This window comes from Coregonus clupeaformis, chromosome 9, assembly GCF_020615455.1.
Source record: "Coregonus clupeaformis isolate EN_2021a chromosome 9, ASM2061545v1, whole genome shotgun sequence".
Classification (NCBI taxonomy): Eukaryota; Metazoa; Chordata; class Actinopteri; order Salmoniformes; family Salmonidae; genus Coregonus; species Coregonus clupeaformis.
In genome coordinates, this window is record NC_059200.1 from 29,539,217 (window position 1) to 29,560,824 (window position 21,608).

At 44.2% G+C, this 21,608-nt stretch overlaps 2 protein-coding genes across 5 annotated transcripts; one reads left to right on the forward strand and one right to left on the reverse strand.

Moving 5' to 3' along the window:
• The first annotated feature begins 4,438 nt into the window (after positions 1-4,438).
• LOC121573800 (unconventional myosin-Ih-like) lies at positions 4,439-15,648 on the forward strand. Of its 2 annotated transcripts, none has more exons than XM_041886103.1 (32): positions 4,439-4,611; positions 5,899-6,060; positions 6,367-6,482; positions 6,631-6,829; positions 6,938-7,018; positions 7,108-7,296; positions 8,915-9,013; positions 9,133-9,246; positions 9,422-9,493; positions 9,600-9,719; positions 9,861-9,928; positions 10,015-10,120; positions 10,209-10,289; positions 10,392-10,483; positions 10,649-10,743; positions 10,977-11,023; positions 11,380-11,460; positions 11,550-11,655; positions 11,863-11,980; positions 12,138-12,251; positions 12,342-12,418; positions 12,543-12,611; positions 12,695-12,779; positions 12,881-13,043; positions 13,317-13,400; positions 13,519-13,612; positions 13,718-13,773; positions 13,867-14,002; positions 14,155-14,225; positions 14,372-14,469; positions 14,571-14,670; positions 14,785-15,648. In XM_041886103.1, the coding sequence occupies exons 1-32, from the start codon at positions 4,609-4,611 to the stop codon at positions 14,824-14,826; spliced, it is 3,138 nt and encodes a 1,045-aa protein (XP_041742037.1). In that variant the 5' UTR covers positions 4,439-4,608; the 3' UTR covers positions 14,827-15,648. The 2 variants fall into 2 exon arrangements, with proteins under 2 accessions (XP_041742037.1, XP_041742036.1); XM_041886102.1 differs by lacking the exon at positions 4,439-4,611 and adding an exon at positions 4,987-5,068.
• Positions 15,315-21,342, reverse strand: LOC121573813 (BTB/POZ domain-containing adapter for CUL3-mediated RhoA degradation protein 3-like). Of its 3 annotated transcripts, none has more exons than XM_041886124.2 (8): positions 21,032-21,342; positions 20,256-20,389; positions 18,769-18,982; positions 18,348-18,517; positions 18,130-18,216; positions 17,964-18,016; positions 17,001-17,196; positions 15,315-16,842 (listed from the first exon to the last, which is right to left on the reverse strand). In XM_041886124.2, the coding sequence occupies exons 2-8, from the start codon at positions 20,256-20,258 to the stop codon at positions 16,624-16,626; spliced, it is 942 nt and encodes a 313-aa protein (XP_041742058.1). In that variant the 5' UTR covers positions 20,259-20,389; positions 21,032-21,342; the 3' UTR covers positions 15,315-16,623. The 3 variants fall into 3 exon arrangements, with proteins under 3 accessions (XP_041742058.1, XP_041742056.1, XP_041742055.1); XM_041886122.2 differs by having other exon boundaries at positions 20,256-20,392; XM_041886121.2 differs by having other exon boundaries at positions 20,256-21,342.
• Positions 21,343-21,608: the final 266 nt, after the last annotated feature.

A 21,608-nucleotide genomic window follows, 5' to 3' on the forward strand; every position in this document is an offset into this window, starting at 1 on the left:
GATGCAACCGTTCAGGATGCTCTCGATGGTGCAGCTGTATAACTTTTTGAGGATCTGGGGACACATGCCAAATCTTTTCAGTGTCCTGAGGGGGGAAAGTCATTGTCGTGCCCTCTTCACGACTTTCTTGGTGTGTTTGGACCATGATAGTTTGTTGGTGATGTGGACACTAAGGAACTTGAAACTCTCGACCCGCTCCCCTACAGCCCCGTCAATGGGGGCGTGTTCGGCCCTCCTTTTCCTGAAGTCCACGATCTTCTCCTTTGTCTTGCTCACGTTGAGGGAGAGGTTGTTGTCCTGGCACCACACTGCCAGGTCTCTGACCTCCTCCCTATAGGCTGTCTCATTGTTGTTGGTGATCAGGCCTACCACCGTTGTGTCGTCAGCAAACTTAATGATGGAGTTGGAGTCGTGCTTGCCACGCAGTCGTTGGTGAACAGGGAGTACAGGAGGGGACTAAGAACGCACCCCTGAGGGGCCCCCGTGTTGAGGATCAGCGTGGCAGATGTGTTGTTGCCTACCCTTACCACCCGGGGGCGGCCCGTCAGGAAGTCCAGGATCTAGTTGCAGAGGGAGGTGTTTAGTCCCAGGGTCCTTAGTGATGAGCTTTGTGGGCACTATGGTGTTGAACACTGAGCTGTGGTCAATGAACAGCATTCTCACATAGGTGTTCCTTTTGTCCAGGTGGGAAAGGGCAGTGTGGAGTGCGATTCAAATTGTGTCATCTGTGGATCTGTTGGGGCGGTATGCGAATTGGAGTGGGTCTAGGGTTTCCGGGATGATGGTGTTGATGTGAGCCATGACCAGTCTTTCAAAGCACTTCATGGCTACCGACGTGAGTGCTACGGGGGGGTAGTCATTTAGTCTGGTTACCCTCGCTTTCTTGGGCACAGGGACTATGGTGGTCTGCTTGAAACATGTAGGTATTACAGACTCGGTCAGGGAGAGGTTGAAAATGTCAGTGAAGACACTTGCCAGTTGGTCCGCGCATGCTCTGAGTACACGTCCTGGTAATCCGTCTGGCACCGCGGCCTTGTGAATGTTGACCTGTTTAAAGGTCTTGCTCACATCAGCTATGGAGAGCGTGATCACACAGTCGTCCAGAACAGCTGGTGCTCTCATGCATGCTTCAGTGTTGCTTGCCTCGAAGCGAGCATAAAAGGCATTTAGTCCGTCTGGTAGGCTTGCGTCACTGGGCAGCTCACGGCTGGGTTTCCCTTTGTAGTCTGTAACAGTTTGCAAGCCCTGCCACATCCGACGAGCGTCAGAGCCGGTGTAGTAGGATTCAATCTTAGTCCTGTTTTGATGCTTTGCCTGTTTGATGGTTCGTCTGAGGGCATAGCGGGATTTCTTATAAGTGTCCGGATTAGTGTCCCGCTCCTTGAAAGGGGCAGCTCTAGCCTTTAGCTCAGTACGATTGTTGCCTGTAATCCATGGCTTCTGGTTGGGATATGTACGTACGGTCACTCTGGGGACGACGTTGTCGATGCACTTATTGATGAAGCCGGTGACTGAGGTGGTATTCTCCTCAATGCCATTGGATGAATCCCGGAACACATTCCAGTCTGTGCTAGCAAAACAGTCCTGTAGCATAGCATCTGCGTCATCTGACCACTTCCATATTGAGCGAGTCACTGGTACTTCCTGCTTTAGTTTTTGCTTGTAAGCAGGAATCAGGAGGATAGAATTATGGTCAGATTTTCCAAATGGAGGACGAGGGAGAGCTTTGTATGGAGTAAAGGTGGTCTAGAGTTTCTTTTCCTCTGGTTGCACATGACATGCTGGTAGAAATGAGGTCAAACGGATTTAAGGTTGCCTGCATTAAAGTCCCCGGACACTAGGAGTGCCACTTCTGGGTGAGCATTTTCTTATGGCCTTATACAGCTCGTTGAGTGCGGTCTTAGTGCCAGCGTCAGTTTGTGGTGGTAAATAGACGGCTACGAAAAATATAGATGAAAACTTTCTTGGTAGATAGTGTGGTGTACAGCTTATCATGAGCTACTCTACCTCAGGCGAGCAATACCTTGAGACTACCTTAATATTAGACATTAGGGTAAAACTTAAACTTAAATACATTAACTTAACCTGACTAACTGGTTGTTACATCAATCTTATTTTAACATAATCATCAGAACTATGTATACATTGAAATTGCATTGAAAATTCCACATACAGTATAAATGTAAAACATATTTTTCATCCTATGTTCAATATACATTATATATACAAAAGTATGTGGACACCCCTTTAAATTAGTGGATTCGGCTATTTCAGCCACACCCGTTGCTGACAGGTGTATAACATCGAGCACACAGCCATGCAATCTCCATAGACAAACATTGACAGTAGAATGGCCTTACTGAAGAGCTCAGTGACTTTCAACGTGGCACCGTCATAGGATGCCACCTTTCCAACAAGTCAGTTCGTCAAATTTCTGCCCTGCTAGAGCTGCCCCGGTCAACTGTAAGTGCTGTTATTGTGAAGTGGAAACATCTAGGAGAAACAGTGGTAGGCCACACAGGGACCGCCTAGTCCTGAAGTGCGTAGCGCGTAAAAATTGTCTGTCCTCGGTTGCAACACTCACCACTGAGTTCCAAACTGCTTCTGGAAGCAATGTCAGCACAATAACTGTTTGTCAGGAGCTTCATGAAATGGGTTTTAATGGCCGAGCAGCCACACACAAGCCTAAGATCACCATGCGCAATGCCAAGCGTCTGCTGGAGTGGTGTAAAGCTCACCGCCATTGGATTCTGTGCTTCCAACTTTGTGGCAACAATTTGGGGAAGGCCCTTTCCTGTTTTAGTATAACAATGCCCCCTTGCACAAAGCGAGGTCCATACAGAAATGGTTTGTTGAGATCGGTGTGTAAGAACTTGACTGGCCTGCACAGAGCCCTGACCTCAACCCCAACGAACACCTTTGGGATGAATTGGAACGCCGACTGTGAGCCAGGCGTAATCGGCCAACATCAGTGCCCGACCTCACTAATGCTCTTGTGGGTGAATGGAAGCAAGTCCCCGCAGCAATGTTCCAACATCTAGTGGAAAGCCTTCCCAGAAGAGTGGAGGCAGTTATAGCAGCAAAGGGGGAACCAACTCCATATTATTGCCCATGATTTTGGAATGAGATGTTCGACGAGCAAGTGTCCACATACTTTTGGTCATGTAGTGTGTATATATATATATATATATATATATATATATATATATATATATTATCCAAGCAGAAGATACATCTCCTTCAAATGTTGATATGTTTTTGCGTTCACAATTCAATATCCAGTTTGTCTACAAATTAATGATAGCAAATGTAATCTAGAAGTTATTAATATGTTGGATTCACATCTCTATCTCAACCAAAGATCTAAGAATACCACTAAATCAAATCAAACTTTAAATGCACTTCAAATAAAGTTTGATTTGATTTAGTCCTATTCTTCAACTTTGATTTTTGGTTGAGATGGAGATGTGAATCCAACATATTAATAACTTCTAGATTACATTTGCTATCAACCAACCATCCTTTATATAAAATACATGGAAGTGCATTACCCATCATATACCAGTAGGAGTCATTGTTCAGGCAGGAATCGTTGGACTGTGGCTTCACATTTTATTTCAATATACAGTACCTCTTTATTTAGGTTGATGGCATAACGTTGAAACAATGACATTGATTCAAACATACAGTACCATTTTACTATCAACATTGAAACAAGGTCAAATAAAATATGTCTGATATACGACATTTCAATGTATACATAGTTCTGATGATTATGTTGAAATTATATTGATATAAGAATCTGTTAGTCAGGTTAAGGCATTGTATTTAAGTTGAAGTTTTACCCTAATTTCAATGTTTACAACGCTGGTTGAAATTAGATGAAAACAGTACTGGTTGATTACGTTTTTCTAATCCAAATGTGTTTTCCGCGTAGACTCCACGTCACAATAGGTTGACAAATGACGTTGAAACAATGTTGATTCAACCAGTGTGTGCCCAGAGGGAAGCCTGTCCTTCATTCTTTCCCTAAGGAAATGGCATCATGAAGGCACAATGAAAACAACAAAAGAAGTGATGAATTGCCTTGTGCGTTGGTGCCCTTGGGCCATCTTCCACCCGGTAACTGGGACTGGTAGTGTTGCTTTCCTGTAAGAAGGGCTGAAAATAGCCCTGTTTCCCCTAAAAATAAGAATCCAAAGGGGGATTGCCATACAGTGCTTTGCTGAGCAGGACAAGGAGGAGGTCATTTGGTGTATAGGCATTTGGAGAGAGAGAGTAGCCATAGAACTTTACTGTAATGTTACATGTAGCAGTTTTTCACCTTTATGTCATAAGTAAGCTGATGTCATAAGTAAGCTGATGTCATAAGACTTAGACATTAATAAATACATGACTCCACACACACACACGCACGCACACACACATCATTTCTGCTTCCTTTCTCGCTCAATTTTTGCATTATTGATGGCTTCCTATTGGTGGAAATGGAGGGGGCAATATGTCAATGTTTCCTTCCATACGGTCCTTTCCCTTAAATAAACCCAGATGTTTCAGTATAAAAAGGGATTGGAGCTCACAGCAGTCTGAGACTGAGGATTTCCACTCATGGTAGGGACTTTGATATGCATTACTTTGAACATCTTTGTAAAAAAAAGTATATTATATATATGTTAAGCTACATTTTGTGTATGGCAATGTTTAAGCTGTACCTCAGGGGTCTCCAACCCTGTTCCTGAAGAGCTACCCTCCTGGAGGTTTTCGCTCCAACCCCAGTTTTAACTCACCCGATTCAGCATATCAATCAGCTAATTATTAGAATCAGGTGTGCTAGATTAGGGTTGGAGCGAAAACTTACAGGACAGTAGCTCTCCAGGAAGAGGGATATCATGGGACCAGGTTAACTTGGCACTGTTGTGAGCCAAGCCGGTAGAGCATTCAAATATTTTGGATGGTACTTTCATAGCACTGTAATTAAGGACTGATAATGTTACCTGATGCATATTGTGGTCCAAGAGCTCATTTGTTTGGGATACAAAACTTCAGCAACAATTGGATTTTCATAACGGTAAACTGTGGCTTCTGTTCAGTATATAAATTATGGAAGCACAATAGTATTGTAAATTACACATTATTAATGCCGTCATAGGGATAGCATTATTAGCATTTCTAAGAGTAGATTTCAGTGCAACAGCTTTAGAGTTGGTCTGTGTTTTAACCCTGCTGTTGGAGTAAATGACAGGGTGGAGTCTGCACTATATTTGTGTGGGGAGGGGGACGTGTGTATCCTCTGTCAACAGTGACAAGAGACTGATTGCTCCTTGAAGAACATGGAAGCAGATTAGATATGAATGCCTGAACTGAACTCCTATCGGTCATGTGCTGGGGATATGGTCAAGGCCCCCACGTACGACAGAGATGAGTAGCTTCGCAAAGCCGCCTGATCCCGCAAGCTTACATTAAACCCTGCGCGGATATCCATGTAGTGTTTAATGTAACCTTGCGGGATCAGACGTCTTTGCGAGGCAAAGAGATGAGGACAAGTTGAGAGGAAATTAATTGGTTTAGGGCAAGATTTCCTCTGTATTTGTGTCTGTGAGCACTGCGTGGCACGGCGTCAGACCTGACGATGTAGATAACTACAAGGAAAACAGAACACAGAGGGACATGAGTCCTTAGGCAGTGAAAAGTTCCTTGAGTTATTGCTGTAAAAACATAGTGTATTTTTTCTCTGAAAGAAATACAGCAGATAAATGATTTGTAATCTGGTTGTCGTTAATCATTTACAGCTGTCATGTCCGGATGAGATTTGTGACAGTGTTGTTGTGTTGTGCTTCGGGGGTATTTGCATTTAAGATATCAATGTAACCATCCTGGACCCTGTCTCTGATTGGTCAGAGCCTGGAGGAGCGCTGTAACCGGATCCTCCGGGACATGGAGGGCTCCCTTACAGCCCGGGATCGCGTGGGCATCCAGGATTTCGTTTTGCTGGACGCCTACACCAGTGAGAGTGCCTTCCTGGACAACTTGAGGAAACGCTTCCACGAGAACCTCATTTACGTGAGTCCATCCCCTACACACAGTCCAGAGATATCACATTGCCTTCCTCTCAGCCAAAAAGCCACCCTAACTCAAGACCGCAAGGTGCCAGGGAAAACAGTGTTTGTCCCCTAATTGAACTGGCACTTTGCTCTGCTGAAACAGCAGCTACTGTGCTGTACCTACAGCTACAGGGTGAGCTACTTTACTTTCTGAAAGGTCATGTCTGATCATTACTCATACAGATAACAAGTACACTACATTCTCGTTGCACCCATGCAGAGGCATCCATCTCTCATAATGTTAATTCTAATACATTTCCCACAGACCTACATTGGTACGCTCCTAGTGTCAGTCAATCCCTACAAAGATCTGGGAATCTACACCAAGAAGCAGATGGACATTTACATGGGAGTGAACTTTTTTGAGCTTCCACCTCATATGTAAGTTGCATTTGTGTGCATGTACTGTATAACGTGTGTTTGCTTGTATGTGTGCGCAACAAGATATGCTATACAGTCCTGCCTATCTATCTACAGGATATTCATCAGCAGTGTTATTGAACTTCTCCTTCATTGCCCTTCCTTTCAGCTACGCCCTGGCAGACAATGTCTACCGCACCATGTTAACAGAGACCAACAACCACTTCATCTTGATCTCAGGGGAGAGTGGAGCTGGGAAGACGGAGGCCTCCAAGAAGATCCTGCAGTTCTACGCTGTCAGCTGCCCCAGTACCGAACTGCTGGACAACGTCCGAGACCGACTGCTGCTCTCCAACCCTGTGCTCGAGGTGAGTACCATAGTAAAGCATACGTGATGACATGAGAAATTAGCATTATGTTTGCACACTGCCATGTACAAATACAATGACTGATAATACAGTCTGTACCTCTCTCAGGCTTTTGGAAATGCCAAAACCCTGAAGAATGACAACTCAAGCCGCTTTGGGAAGTACATGGACATTCAGTTTGATCACGTGGTAAGTGCCAAGAGGTTGAGCACAGAATTTCCATCAAAAATCAGCACATCAATGACTGTTAGATCTTTAATGGTCTGTACTCCCCCTAGGGGGGAGCTGTTGGTGGCCACATCCTCAGTTATCTACTGGAGAAGTCCCGGGTGGTGCATCAGAACCATGGAGAGAGAAACTTCCACATCTTCTACCAGCTAGTGGAGGGAGGAGAGGAGGACATGCTACACTGGCTGGGTCTGGAGAGGAACTGTCAACACTACAGCTACCTGGTAAAGGTGGGAGAGGTAACCTATCAACACTACAGCTACCTGGTAAAGGTGAGAGAGGTAACCTATCAACACTACAGCTACCTGGTACAGGTGAGAGAGGTAACCTATCAACACTACAGCTACCTGGTAAAGGTGGGAGAGGTAACCTATCAACACTACAGCTACCTGGTACAGGTGGGAGAGGTAACCTATCAACACTACAGCTACCTGGTAAAGGTGGGAGAGGTAACCTATCAACACTACAGCTACCTGGTACAGGTGGGAGAGGTAACCTATCAACACTATAGCTACCTGGTACAGGTGGGAGAGGTAACCTATCAACACTACAGCTACCTGGTAAAGGTGGGAGAGGTAACCTATCAACACTACAGCTACCTGGTAAAGGTGGGAGAGGTAACCTATCAACACTACAGCTACCTGGTAAAGGTGGGAGAGGTAACCTATCAACACTACAGCTACCTGGTACAGGTGGGAGAGGTAACCTATCAACACTACAGCTACCTGGTACAGGTGGGAGAGGTAACCTATCAACACTATAGCTACCTGGTACAGGTGGGAGAGGTAACCTATCAACACTACAGCTACCTGGTAAAGGTGGGAGAGGTAACCTATCAACACTACAGCTACCTGGTAAAGGTGGGAGAGGTAACCTATCAACACTACAGCTACCTGGTAAAGGTGGGAGAGGTAACCTATCAACACTACAGCTACCTGGTAAAGGTGGGAGAGGTAACCTATCAACACTACAGCTACCTGGTAAAGGTGGGAGAGGTAACCTATCAACACTACAGCTACCTGGTACAGGTGAGAGAGGTAACCTATCAACACTATAGCTACCTGGTAAAGGTGGGAGAGGTAACCTATCAACACTACAGCTACCTGGTACAGGTGGGAGAGGTAACCTATCAACACTACAGCTACCTGGTAAAGGTGGGAGAGGTAACCTATCAACACTACAGTTACCTGGTAAAGGTGGGAGAGGTAACCTATCAACACTACAGCTACCTGGTACAGGTGGGAGAGGTAACCTATCAACACTACAGCTACCTGGTACAGGTGGTAGAGGTAACCCATCAACACTACAGCTACCTGGTAAAGGTGGGAGAGGTAACCTATCAACACTACAGCTACCTGGTAAAGGTGGGAGAGGTAACCTATCAACACTACAGTTACCTGGTAAAGGTGGGAGAGGTAACCTATCAACACTACAGCTACCTGGTACAGGTGGGAGAGGTAACCTATCAACACTATAGCTACCTGGTACAGGTGGGAGAGGTAACCTATCAACACTACAGCTACCTGGTAAAGGTGGTAGAGGTAACCTATCAACACTACAGTTACCTGGTACAGGTGGGAGAGGTAACCTATCAACACTACAGCTACCTGGTAAAGGTGGTAGAGGTAACCTATCAACACTACAGTTACCTGGTACAGGTGGGAGAGGTAACCTATCAACACTACAGTTACCTGGTACAGGTGGTAGAGGTAACCTAACAACGCTACAGTTACCTGGTACAGATGAGGACCTTTACAATTGAACAGTATGAGTATGTATTAAAGAGGCAAATAATCAACGTTTCCATGGAGTGGGCCATCATCATCCAGATACAGTACTATCTCCTGTCTCATCCAGGGGGAATCTGCCAAAGTCCGCTCAATCAACGACAAGAGTGACTGGAAGACGGTACGGAAAGCCCTCAGTGTCATAGAGTTCAGTGAGAGCAATATAGAGGTGAGTCCTAATTTCTCTACTATCAAACACAACATGTAATCAAAGACTGAAAAGAGAACAGATCATATCACTTATCATTAATTATCACTGACCGGTGTCTTCTCTGGCCCATGATGTAGAGCCTGTTTGCAATCATTGCTAGCGTACTTCACCTGGGAAATGTTAAGTTTGTGGCTGACTTGCTGGGATACGCCACTCTCAACAACAGTCCAGAGATACATTGGCTGTCCAAGGTGAGACATATTCTGACAGCAAACTACACATTAATGGACAGTCACTCAATTTAGCAGTACTCATACCACAGAAAACTACCAGAGTACTCTCAGTTTTCAGACATTATGGCAACTTTTCAGATGAAGTGATCCCCCTATTTAGTGTTGTGTTATTGGTTGTTTCTCTGTTGTGTAGTTGCTAGGCATTCCTGCACAGGTGATACTGGTTGGATTGACCCACAGGAAGATTGAGGCAAGGTTGGAGGAGGTGAGGAAGATGCTACTGTTTTGCTGGGTTATTCATAAAACTTTACCACCACAGTAAAACCAATCCTGACAATCAATCTCTGTGGTTTGTCTGCTGTTCTGGTCAGGTGCTCAGTCCCTTCACCATTGACCATGCAGTATATGCCAGGGACGCTCTAGCCAAAGCCATCTATGGCCGCACATTCACCTGGCTGGTCAACAAGCTCAATGAGTCTTTAGCAAACAAGGTGATTGTCCCTCTTCAGTGCTCCACCAATAAGAGTGATAATGTCCCTAATACTAAATCTAACCAATTTAGACACTGTTAACAGGTATAGGATATACAGTAAGTAGACATATAGGCTGACTGGTATTGTGCATCCATGTAGGATTCCTCCAGGAAGACAGTGATTGGTCTGCTGGACATCTATGGGTTTGAGGTGTTCAATGTGAACAGGTGAGGGGAGACACAATGGGTCAGTTTTGGACAGTGAATTTTAGAGTGTCAGAGATGATGAGCCTAATGACTTGACTCTGTTTCAGCTTTGAGCAGTTCTGCATCAACTACTGTAACGAGAAACTGCAGCAGCTCTTCATCCAGCTGACCCTGAAGTCAGAGCAGGAGGAGTACGAGATGGAGGGGATTGAAGTAAATACTCCTCTTTTACTAAAATCTCAGATTGGCCTGGACTACACAGCTTCAGATATAAAGCGTGTTTTGTATTGTTGTTTTTCAGTGGGAGCCAGTGCCATACTTCAACAACAAGATCATCTGTGACCTGGTGGAGGAGAAATTTAAAGGCATCATTTCAGTGCTAGTGAGTAGATAGACCGACTGACGGTCAGACAGAAATGTAGTCAGGCAGACAATCGATTTGGATTGGTTGAGCTCTACACATGTTCAGTCTCCTCTCTACTAGGATGAAGAGTGTCTACGTCCTGGGGAGGCCACAGACATGACCTTCCTGGAGAAACTGGAGGAGAAGATGGGCGGTCACCACCATTTTGTTACGTGAGCCATCCACCCATCTCACAGAGAGCATTGTAACACATTCCTAACAAGACCCATTTTGCAATGCTGAGCTCATCAACTGACAGCGGAGGATGGAGGAGTCACGGTCTGCCTCTGTAACACCTGACTAGAACATCCTCTTCTCTCTCTGTCCACATCCTGCAGACACAAGCTGGCTGACCAGAAGACCCGGAAGACTCTGGAACGAGGAGACTTCCGCCTCTTACATTACGCGGGGGAAGTCACATACTGTGTGGTCGGTGAGAGATGAGTTCCCCAACATCATAGCCCATCCTCTCACTCTCACAGCACACTTCATGCTCTATACACTCCAGTTACATTTATGAACCCAGTTTCCTGTCTCTCTGATGTGTCTCTTTGATATAATTTCAGTAAGCCTCCCAGGAGTCTCCACTACTTCTCATCACTTTTTGTCTCACTGTTAACAACCTTTATCTGTTCTTTTCTCTCTACTATACCTCTGTTTTTCCAGGATTCCTGGACAAAAATAATGATCTCCTGTACAGGAACATTAAAGAGGTAAGTGTGTCCAGGGCTCTCACTGGCACTGCTGCGCTCAGGAATCTGCTTCCTGCTGACTGCTGTATTATTCATTGTTAAGCACACCTGTGAATTATAGAGGAGCTGATTGTTAAGCATTGCTTTGGGATAGACTGACAGTACTGTTAAGGGGGAGGACTATGGGAGTGTTTGCTCTACTGCCTCTCGGTTTTGATAAGACCGTTCTTAATCGTTCATCCTGCATATTTTACACTGCCTAAGTGTGCCAGAGTCTTAGCTGACCTTAATTGTTGTTGTTAAAATGTTGTAGTGTTGAACGATGGATTGATGTTTATCCATTTGTTAACTGTGGGATGTTTCCACCTTTTCACTAGGTAATGCGTCAGTCTAAGAATGCCATCATCAAACACTGCTTTCCCACCACTGAGCCAGACAGCAAGAAGAGACCTGAAACAGTAAAGAGACTTTCTGATGACACGAGCCGCCAAAGTGATACGGTCTTGCCATGAGTTTCTATATTTATCATCATTGTCTGTCTCCTCAGGTGGCCACTCAGTTTAAGAACAGCCTGGTCGGGCTGACGGAGATGCTTATGTCTAAGGAGCCCTGGTACGTCCGCTGTATGAAGCCCAACGAAGGCAAGGAGCCAGGTGAGGTCTTATCTATAAACCTTAACTACCAACCACACAGTCTACTGGCCTAAACCCAACACACCTACATACTCAGTAGAGGCCATTACACCAAACAGAACCATCCCTAATGGACTTGACCCATGCATGCCCTACAAAGTGTTACTTGGTACATTCATTCATAGTGCATGACCTGATGCCTGTTGTGACCTCTCTCGCCTTCTGCAGGGCGCTTTGACGACGTGTTGGTGAGACACCAGGTGAAGTACCTGGGGCTGATGGAGCACCTGAGGGTCAGACGGGCCGGCTTCGCTTACCGCCGGAGATATGAGATCTTCCTGCAGAGGTCAACACAACCTGCACTTCACAGTTCTGTAGATAGTGTGCAGTTGCTCTCTGTCCAGTACGAACTGTGCTGATACATGGCTGCATGACAGTTTGTTGATCTGATGCTGACTAAACTAAATGTTGAACACTCTGGTGTTTCCTGTTGTCTCTGTCAGGTACAAGCCCCTGTGTCCAGACACCTGGCCTAGCTGGAAAGGTACAGCCGCAGAGGGGGTGGAGTGCCTGATCAAGCACCTGGGCTACAAGCCTGATGAGTACAAGATGGGCAGGTGAGGTGGTCTCCAGGATTATGGGTTTGGGTTCACCTGGTAACACAGTCTGGCTGTTTCTCACTGGCTAGTCTTTCATTTATACAAAAGGACCAAGATCTTCATCCGTCACCCCAGAACTCTGTTCGCCACCGAAGATGCCTTTGAGGTCTGCAAGCATGAGCTGGGTGGGTACTGGCTCTAGCTTTTCAAACAACAGATCACAGACCACTAAATTCTGGAATTCTGGATTGTTAAATGGCGTTGGATTGGAAAGAAGTCAGGTTTGACATATGTCACTTCATGTTACAGCTACAAGGATCCAGGCAAAGTACAAAGGCTACAGAGTGAAGGGAGACTACATGAGACAGAGAGAAGCAGGTCTCTACTTTGACTTTCTTGGAACTAGTATAATAAGATATACAAGACTATGATAACTTAATCAGCTTGTGTTGTCTTATTAGCTACTAAGATTGAGACATGCTGGAGAGGCATGAAGGCCAGGAGAGAGAGGGAGAAGAGAGCCTGGGCTGTCAAGGTCATTAAGAAGTAAGAGAGACAAAGATCAGAAGATATCTCCAAAGACAAATGGTCAACATCTACCACAAATACTCATCAAATCAGTTGTACTTTGTGATCATATTTTGTAGGTTCATCAAGGGCTTCATGACCAGAAATCAGCCAGCCTGTGTTGACAACACAGAGTACTTGGCGTTTGTCAGGCAAAACTACCTCACACGGCTCAAGGAAAATCTACCCAAAACAGTTCTGGACAAGAACACCTGGCTAACCCCTCCTCCCATTATGCAGGAGGTGAGTCTCAATAGGGAATTGGCTGTACTTGAATACTTTCTCTTAACTTATTTTACATGCCTGTGTGTCATGGTACGAGTCAGAGGAGGATGGTGGGAGGATCTATAGGAGGACGGGCTCATCGGAATAAATGGAACGGTATCAAACATATGGAAAACACCTCCATTTTTTCATTCCAGCCATTACAATGAGCCCATCCTCCAATAGTTCCTCCCACCAGCCTCCTCTGTAATGGGTATACTGTACACCCATTACATACATTTGTACTTGTAGGCATCACAGATGTTGAGGAAACTCTACACCCGGCACATGGTACGGAAGTACGTACAAGGAATCACAACAGAGCGGAAAGCACAGGTAGGCCTACCTTACAAGCCAGGGTGATTTAATGCATATTTGTACCCTATTTGACTATAGGGCTCACCTCAATGATCACACTATATATCTCAGTTGTGTTTGCTTACCCCATTTCCAGTTGCAAATCAAAGGATTGACCAGTTCCTTATTCAAAGGAAGAAAAGAGAACTACCCTCACAGTGTGGGCAGACCATTTGTAGACACCAGGATAAGTAAGGCATAGACCTTGTGCTAATGAATTTTGCGCCTCTTACAAAGCAACAGTGATAATGACCAGCATTTATGTCATTTGACCAGTTGCATTGTTATCTGGTCAGGTGAGGAAGACATCCACATAAAAGCCTATCAGATGATTCAGCAAGAACGCATCAAGGTAAACAACAAATGGAGTTAAGTAAGCCATGTTAAAGTAAAGAAATGTACCTTAAAAAGGTCAAATGAAAGGAAGCTCCATACCTTCCCACAGTACAGTGTTCCCGTGGTGAAGTACGACAGGAATGGCTTCAGGGCTCGCTTCAGACAGCTGATCTACACTGGAACTGCAGCCTACCTGGTGGAGGAGGCCAAGATCAAACAGCGGGTGGTGTTCAACAATCTCAAAGGTAAGCACCACTGAGAGAGGAATAAAGCGGACTTGACGTGTGTGCATGTATCAAGTTTTGTACTCTCAATGGCAGTAGTGTCTGTCTGTGTGTGCAGTGCACTGTGTTCATTCAACCACTGTTCTAAGTATCTGGGCGGTGTGTTCTTCCAGGTGTGTCAGTCAGCAACCTGAGTGACAACTTCCTGATCCTCCATGTCCAATGTGAGGATATCAAGCAAAAGGTTGGCTGCGCAAAACGCTTTTCATTGATGTGCACAATTTTTTATTTATTTTTTACTAAGCTTTTGCACCTGTTATTTTCAGAATGGAATATAATTAGAATAGTAGAACATTTGCATTTCTATTGTTGCATTGTCTATTTGCTCAGGGGGACCTGGTGCTGCAGTGTGACTACCTGTTTGAGGCCTTGACCAAGTTGTGTTTGGTGGCCAACAAGCAGCACTGTATCAATGTAGTTCAGGGCAGGTAAGACCTGTGTTCCAACTCGTTACTACTGTAGTCTAAAGAAAATGCAAATTGTTGCCAAAAACGTACGTAACGTTATTTAATGTTGTGGTCGTTTGCAGTGTAAAGTTTGACATCCAGCCTGGCAGAGAGGGGTTTGTTGACTTCGAGAGTGGCCAGGAGACCATGATCTACAGAGCAAAGAATGGCCATCTGATGGTGGTGAGTATGAAACTGAAGACTGTGGCCATTCAGTTCTCAAATGAGCAAATACGTTTTTTAAACTATTGATAAACAGTAGGCTACAACATGAACACTTATCTTATATTTACTCAGGAATCAACTGAAACAAAGTCCCGTCCAATGATAAAAAATTGAACTGGATCCCCTTGCACTTATCAAAGTAATGGACTGAGCCAATAATCAGATTCTACAAGGTTCGAGGCATCTTGGGACTTATATCATGAATGAGAACCTGCATCCTCTCTAGAAGGGTTGGACATATGACCGAACCTCAAGGGCATTTCACAATCCCTTCATATTAACTGAAATCTCAACAAATGGTTCATACTGTGGAGAAAATCCCAAAGGAACTACGGATGTTCTACTCTGACGAAAACTTCACCTGTTATTAAGCTACACATCACATGCATGGGCTGTTGTGACTTATCAAGCAGTTATTATATTCAGGCCCATTTGTAAAATATGGTTAGTTTTTGGGATATTTTCAGTAGATTTGATCAATATTAGCAATATGGTTAAACCAGTCAATCATTGATTTTGAAGGCATAGGCTATATGTGTCCTCATTTTTATACTTTCTCACAAAGATGCTGTACCATATTTACATGAAAACCAACTATAATGTATTATTAAAAATCTTTATTGTAAGAAAGATGTGTTAAATACAGTGCAAAATACACTTTTACATGTGAAATTATTGTGTAAAATTGTGGACATTCTTTGAGATGTCTGGAAGTGCTTGGTTTCCAAACAAGTTGTCTTGTAACATCGCCCTCAAATAATTATTTTAAGAGGAAGCAATGACATCCATTTGATTACACATCCGGCATCTCAAAGGTTCTTTAGGATGCCAAAATATCATTCATCCATGACTACAGTATAAAAGGTGGCTGTATTCACACCACTTACAATTCAGGGGTGGGTTGTAATGTATTGCTCCGGGGTAAAGTTCCCCTAGGCAAATATCTAGGATCAGCTTCCCAACCCTTAACCATTCGTGGGGGAAATACAAAACTGACCCAAGATCAGTGTCTAGGGGTAACTTCAACAACTTAGCATTCTTTCAGTGTCTTTGTACACAACACCCTCTGCTGGATGAAATGAGTACATACAGAAAATAGAAGCACCCAATTTCTAAAACATATGATAAAATGCTGTTATACAGTTTGCATACATCACCAATTCAAACTAATGAATATATATTTTTCCTTGACTCCAACCCCATTCGATGCATTGAGCGGATGTGGGTGGAGCAATGTCTACACAAGTGTGCAAATTAAAAACACTCACAAAAGCTCTGACAAAGGGCATTGAGGCCGATACGTAAAGCTTAATAAAGAACAGTGATACTAGCAAGAGCAGTGTGCAGGTTTCTTTTTTCTCTCATAAAACATTTCTCTAAAACTGCGGTGGTAGTTAAAGGTATTGTTACAGTGTATTAGTATAATCACTGAAATACAATTGACCTGAACTTGCTACCCTGTGACAATACATGAACTTCCAAGCAATGTTGTAGTGACACAATAAAGTAAATCAGATTGTAAACTGCACTTAAACCCACAGACTTAAGGCACAAGATCTTCTACTGGGCACGTAACGTCTACATTCATACAAAGACGAGACATACAAAACATATGGAAATACAGGGGGTCAAATAAGTCTTCTTTGACCACTGATAAAAAGAACAGCTCTTATGGAGGGTTTAGAAAACACTGATACGACCATTTGGGACAGCAGCACAAACTGTAACACCCAAATAATGCTCTACTCATGAGTGGAGTTCACAAGTGTCTGTGGTGCAGAAGCACAGAGGTCACTTGTTGTCAATGTCAAGGATGTGAGATTACCTGTGGGTATAGTGTGATCGCACATGTTCTGTCAGTGATGGGTAATAGTCACTGCGGATACTGATAATGTTGGTTGGCTCTTATAGTTACTGGTGGTGGTGGGTGCGGTCATCAGGGCGTTTGATGTGAATGCGGCGCACCCTCTCGATGAGTTCCCGTTCCTCGTCCTCGTCCAGGTGGTGGGATCGGCCTGCAGCGCCCCCTGTAGCCTCCAGTAGAGCGTTGTCTGGACCACGCCCGTCCTGAGACTCATACAGCAGGATGTTGAGTGTCTCCTCATAGATTCGAGCCTCTGGGAACTCCACCTGAGGAAAGACGATACTGCTTAGAACACTGCTCTAGGTACAAAGACAAGACTACTCACTGACAGATAACTCACTGATAGGAGACTAGTCTATGCTTTGGTCAGAGCAAGAAACATTCATATCATACAAGTGTGCTCTTGCTGTGGGAAACTGGATACCTTGGTTTGCTTCTTCTCTGTGGCGTAGACTATGGAGGTGCAGCACACCTCAGCGATCTTACGGCCCTGCCCATAGAATGACCAGCAGCAGATCTCATCCCCGATCACGTCCTTGATGAAGAGCACACGGCCGTTGAACCGCAGAGAGAGCTTGTCAAACAGCTCAATGTTTTTCAGCATGTTGTCATCGGAGTTGCTGTGAAAAGGTAATGACACCAGATGTTAATGTCTAGTTGTCAATCGGTTCAAATTGCTATACACGACTGCTCTGGGGGTTGATCACTTACATCTCGTGGTCTTGACTCAGAGTTGCAGAATTGGGATGAAAAGTATATCTTGGCTTATAGCTAGCTAGCTGGCTGTTTGGATTCAAATAATGCGGTCCTGGCTTTATTGTATCATCTGTTGGGAAGAATTACAACAAGTACTGCATGCTGTGGTCTAGAGATGGCAGAAGAGGCTCAGGGACTGCCAAGATGTGGTGGCTTTTCGTGATCTTTTCAGCAGCCGTGGCATCACGCAGGTGGGTGTTACATGTTTGGCAATGGAGGACCAGTACCTACAGAGGAGCGGGTCCTATGGAGGAACTGACTGTCGGAGAAGCAAATGTGGTGCACTGATGAAGAGCTCTGTGCCTGTTTGTCAGACTGTCTTTGTTTCTCTCTTGCTGTACCATCGATGCCCCCTCCGCTGAAACTACACCGCCTTTCCAATCCAAACTGCCTCAACTCCCAGCCTTTCATCAGAAGCCAAATAGAGACATTCAATCTCCATCTCAACTTAAATTTGTTTGTTTGAATTTTTATGCACTTTGAGATTATTTTCTGTAATGAAAAGCGCTAAACAAGTTAAATTATAATTATCCATGATACAATCCCCTTCACACATACAGTACATTTAAGAAGTACAGTGATGTGCTCATTATAAGTATTTTCCCACAATCATATGTAGTGTTTAGCTTACCTTGTGTAAGAGTACTTGTTGTTGCTCCTGTTGTATAACAGCTTGACTGTGGGCTGTAATACAAAATGAAAAGGCACAGAGGTAGTCAGTGTTGAGAAACAAACAAAATACAACCCTATGACATTTCTGTCTAATCATACATGTAAATTGTGAAATATTTTTTTACCTTGTTGGAGGTAGAGATGAGTCTCTGTTCTTCCTTTGAGGAAGTGACCAAGGGCACTTTACAGAAGGGCTCATACATGTCTTTGTTCTGAACACATGGAGGAAAACAGGACAAAAATAATTCAATGGAGGCATGATGGGCCACACCAGCACACACACAGAGGAGAGACACCAAGATACAGGTTAGTGTTTACCGTGTGTTAAGGTGATACACAATACCTGTAAGGCAGCATGGCACTCGTCAGCTAGCCCCTGCACCAGGTAGTACTTGGCCTCTGCCAGGAGCTCTTCCACCTCTCTCCGGATCTCAGGCAGAGGTACAGCACTGTCACGCAGGTAGTTCAGAATGGTCCCAAAGTGCTTCCCACACCTGTCAATAAGGATCCAGCCTGCAGCAGAGGACAGGGCTCATTACATTGAGAAGTGGCAGAGACAACATAGTGGAGATAGTAGACTGTGTGTGTATCTTCATATCTCGCCATCTCAGAAGACATGATGGGAGGCATGCAAGGGCAGCTAGCCTGTACAAATGGGAGAATCGTATCCTATGCAGCATGAAGAAACATGGAGCGTCAAGACTTCGCAGTGGACAAAGGTTTGGGAAACTCTGGGTGCAGTCAACCCATGTCATCATCAATACCTTCGCTGTCTGTGAGGACCTCCATCCTACCGCTGAACATGGCCTTGAGCATGGTGTCCTGCTTGGTGAGGGTCTGCATGGTGGTGTAGTAGAGCGCCCCACCCACGTTCAGCTTCACATACTTCGAGCTGGGGCAGGAGCCCTTGAATGAGGTGGTACGGGTTGTAGCTGCAGGCAACGCCGAGCTCACCGCACTTACTCCTGACATCTCTTCCTGTGGGTCAAAACAGTCCAAATTGAAGTAATTAGCTACAATGATGGACTTCACAGGCACCCCAAATAAAATTGCATCATAACTAGCTAGCTAGTTTATTGTTTCAAACTATTAATTGTTTATAACTAGCCAAAAAATACACAGAACAAAACCAGTTCTTAAACTAGCTGTAGCTCAGTTGGTAGAGCATGGCGTTTGCAACACCAGGGTTGTGGGTTCGTTTCCCACGTGGGGCCAGTATGAAAAATATATATTAAAAAAATAATGTATGCACTCACTAACTGTAAGTCGCTCTGGATAAGAGCGTCTGCTAAATGACTAAAATGTAAAATGTAAATAGTTAGCTAATAATAATAGATATGGGTTTTCAGAATGGGGCCAATGACAAGTAACTTACTAGTTAGCTTGTCACCAAAAGTTCAAAGCAGTTTCATGTTACCTTGCTAGCTAGGTAACTAGCGGAATCTAACTACTAAGTTAGTTAATCACAGAAAGCAAAACTTACACTAACGCTATTAGCTACTGAATACTTAAACAGCTAGCTAGCTACACAGCTAGCTAGCTACACAGCTAGCTAGCTACACAGCTAGCTAGCTAACAGTTAGCTAGCTACACAGCTAGCTAGCTAACAGTTAGTTAGCTTACAGTTAGCTAGCTACACAGCTAGCTAGCTAACAGTTAGCTAGCTACACAGCTAGCTAGCTAACAGTTAGCTACACAGCTAGCTAGCTAACAGTTAGCTACACAGCTAGCTAGCTAACAGTTAGCTACACAGCTAGCTAGCTAACAGTTAGCTACACAGCTAGCTAGCTAACAGTTAGCTACACAGCTAGCTAGCTAACAGTTAGCTACACAGCTAGCTAGCTAACAGTTAGCTACACAGCTAGCTAGCTAACAGTTAGCTACACAGCTAGCTAGCTAACAGTTAGCTACACAGCTAGCTAGCAAACAGTTAGCTACACAGCTAGCTAGCAAACAGTTAGCTACACAGCTAGCTAGCTAACAGTTAGCTACACAGCTAGCTAGCTAACAGTTAGCTACACAGCTAGCTAGCTAACAGTTAGCTACACAGCTAGCTAGCTAACAGTTAGCTACACAGCTCTCTAAATTACGTCGATACTGTCTGTGGTCACAGGTCTAGCTACATGTAGATTAAACGTTACATAGCCATCTAGTCGTATGTGTAATATAACATTATCTTAATTGTCGAATCGCTCAGTTACTAGTTAACTAACGTTAGCTAGCCAGATATAAAAATACAAAAAAAACTTACCATAGGACCCGGTCAGTCAGCCTGGAAACACAAAGTTGGCTGGCTAGATCGTGTTACACACAAACTTCCGGTTTAGCGGATGACCTCTTCTATGGTATATTGGCGTTCGCATATTTGAGTGTGCATCCTGCCACCTACTGTGCGGGAAGGAAACAGGATTCCCAAAAAACTGAACAAACTACCAACAAAAATTAACTAAATCAAACAAATGTTCTGTTAAAAATAAAACAGATCTGAAATGGGAGGGCAGGCCGTCTTCCGGCGCCAGTAGCCTACCCCTTGCAAGTCTAAAATAGTACCAAAAACTATTCTGCCGCAGCCACAATAATGTCCAGTTGTTTTGACTTCTTTGAGACTTGAGCCCTACAGTATATAATTTTGCCAATGAACGCCACAAAATACACCTTTTTAACACACAGGGTAGGCCTGGCAACAAACATTTATTACAGGCTGTGGTACATCCACCAACGTCGCTTGTTTTCTCAACTCTTTTAATTGCCTCCGCATAGGAGATTCGATTGAAGGCTCTAGCTTTTGCCACCTGTCTCCTTCACCCTTACATCGCACACCAGGAACTCGGGATCATGATCCCCACCACAATTGCACCACCGATCACCCTTCTACACACAATTCTTCAGTATACTCCGTCCGTCTGCACACACTTGAAACATGGCCAAATCCTTAAACATTTTTACAAAGCTCTAACAGCGTATCTTACATAACCAATCTTTGCGTAGGTAGTCGCTCTTTAAAAACAAACAACAGGGCCGACATACTTATTTTTCTCCATTCCACCAGCTGGTCAGACGCCGGGCACCAACCACACCAGGAATCCTCTTCAGGTATTTTAACCTGAACATCCGTCGTCACCACTGAGATGACTCCTTTGATGGGTGCTCTGCTCCGAAATCGAAAGCACGATACCTCTGTTGCCCGGATTATTTTGAGACCCACAGCAATCTTCCTCTGTTCTTCAGAAATTGAATTAATCAAAATAAGACCACTCCTGGTCACTCTGATAGACCACTTTTCCCAGCGCATACTTCACCTTTATCGACACTTCAAACGGGTCTCCCACATATGCGTCTTTACCCAATAAACGCATCCTACCACGAAACGATTCATTCTCACCCTCCACTCCAATTTTAGACAATTTACTTTTATGTTCCATTTTTTGACACTACTGCAGTAGTGATGCGTGGGTAAAATCGCTGAGGAAGCCAGAAAAAATGCCATATTACAATCTATGTGTTGTGATAATTGTGTTTGCTCTATAAATCCTGTTCATTCAAATGCCTTGCGACCTTGATATAAACAGTTGGAAGTCTACATACATTTTAGCCAAATACATTT

What these genes read in the sequence shown, in the direction of transcription:
- LOC121573800 (XM_041886102.1), top strand. Translation starts at nt 4,988, where the DNA reads ATGTTACCTGATGCATATTGTGGTCCAAGAGCTCATTTGTTTGGGATA. An exon ending in ACAATTGGATTTTCATAACG is followed by an intron (nt 5,069 to 5,898) that starts GTAAACTGTGGC and finishes CTGATTGGTCAG; the next exon opens with AGCCTGGAGGAGCGCTGTAA. An exon ending in GGTCTGCAAGCATGAGCTGG is followed by an intron (nt 12,419 to 12,542) that starts GTGGGTACTGGC and finishes TTCATGTTACAG; the next exon opens with CTACAAGGATCCAGGCAAAG.
- LOC121573813 (XM_041886124.2), bottom strand. An exon ending in AGTGCCATGCTGCCTTACAG is followed by an intron (nt 18,217 to 18,347) that starts GTATTGTGTATC and finishes CCATGTGTTCAG; the next exon opens with AACAAAGACATGTATGAGCC. An exon ending in TCATCTCTACCTCCAACAAG is followed by an intron (nt 18,017 to 18,129) that starts GTAAAAAAATAT and finishes TTTGTATTACAG; the next exon opens with CCCACAGTCAAGCTGTTATA.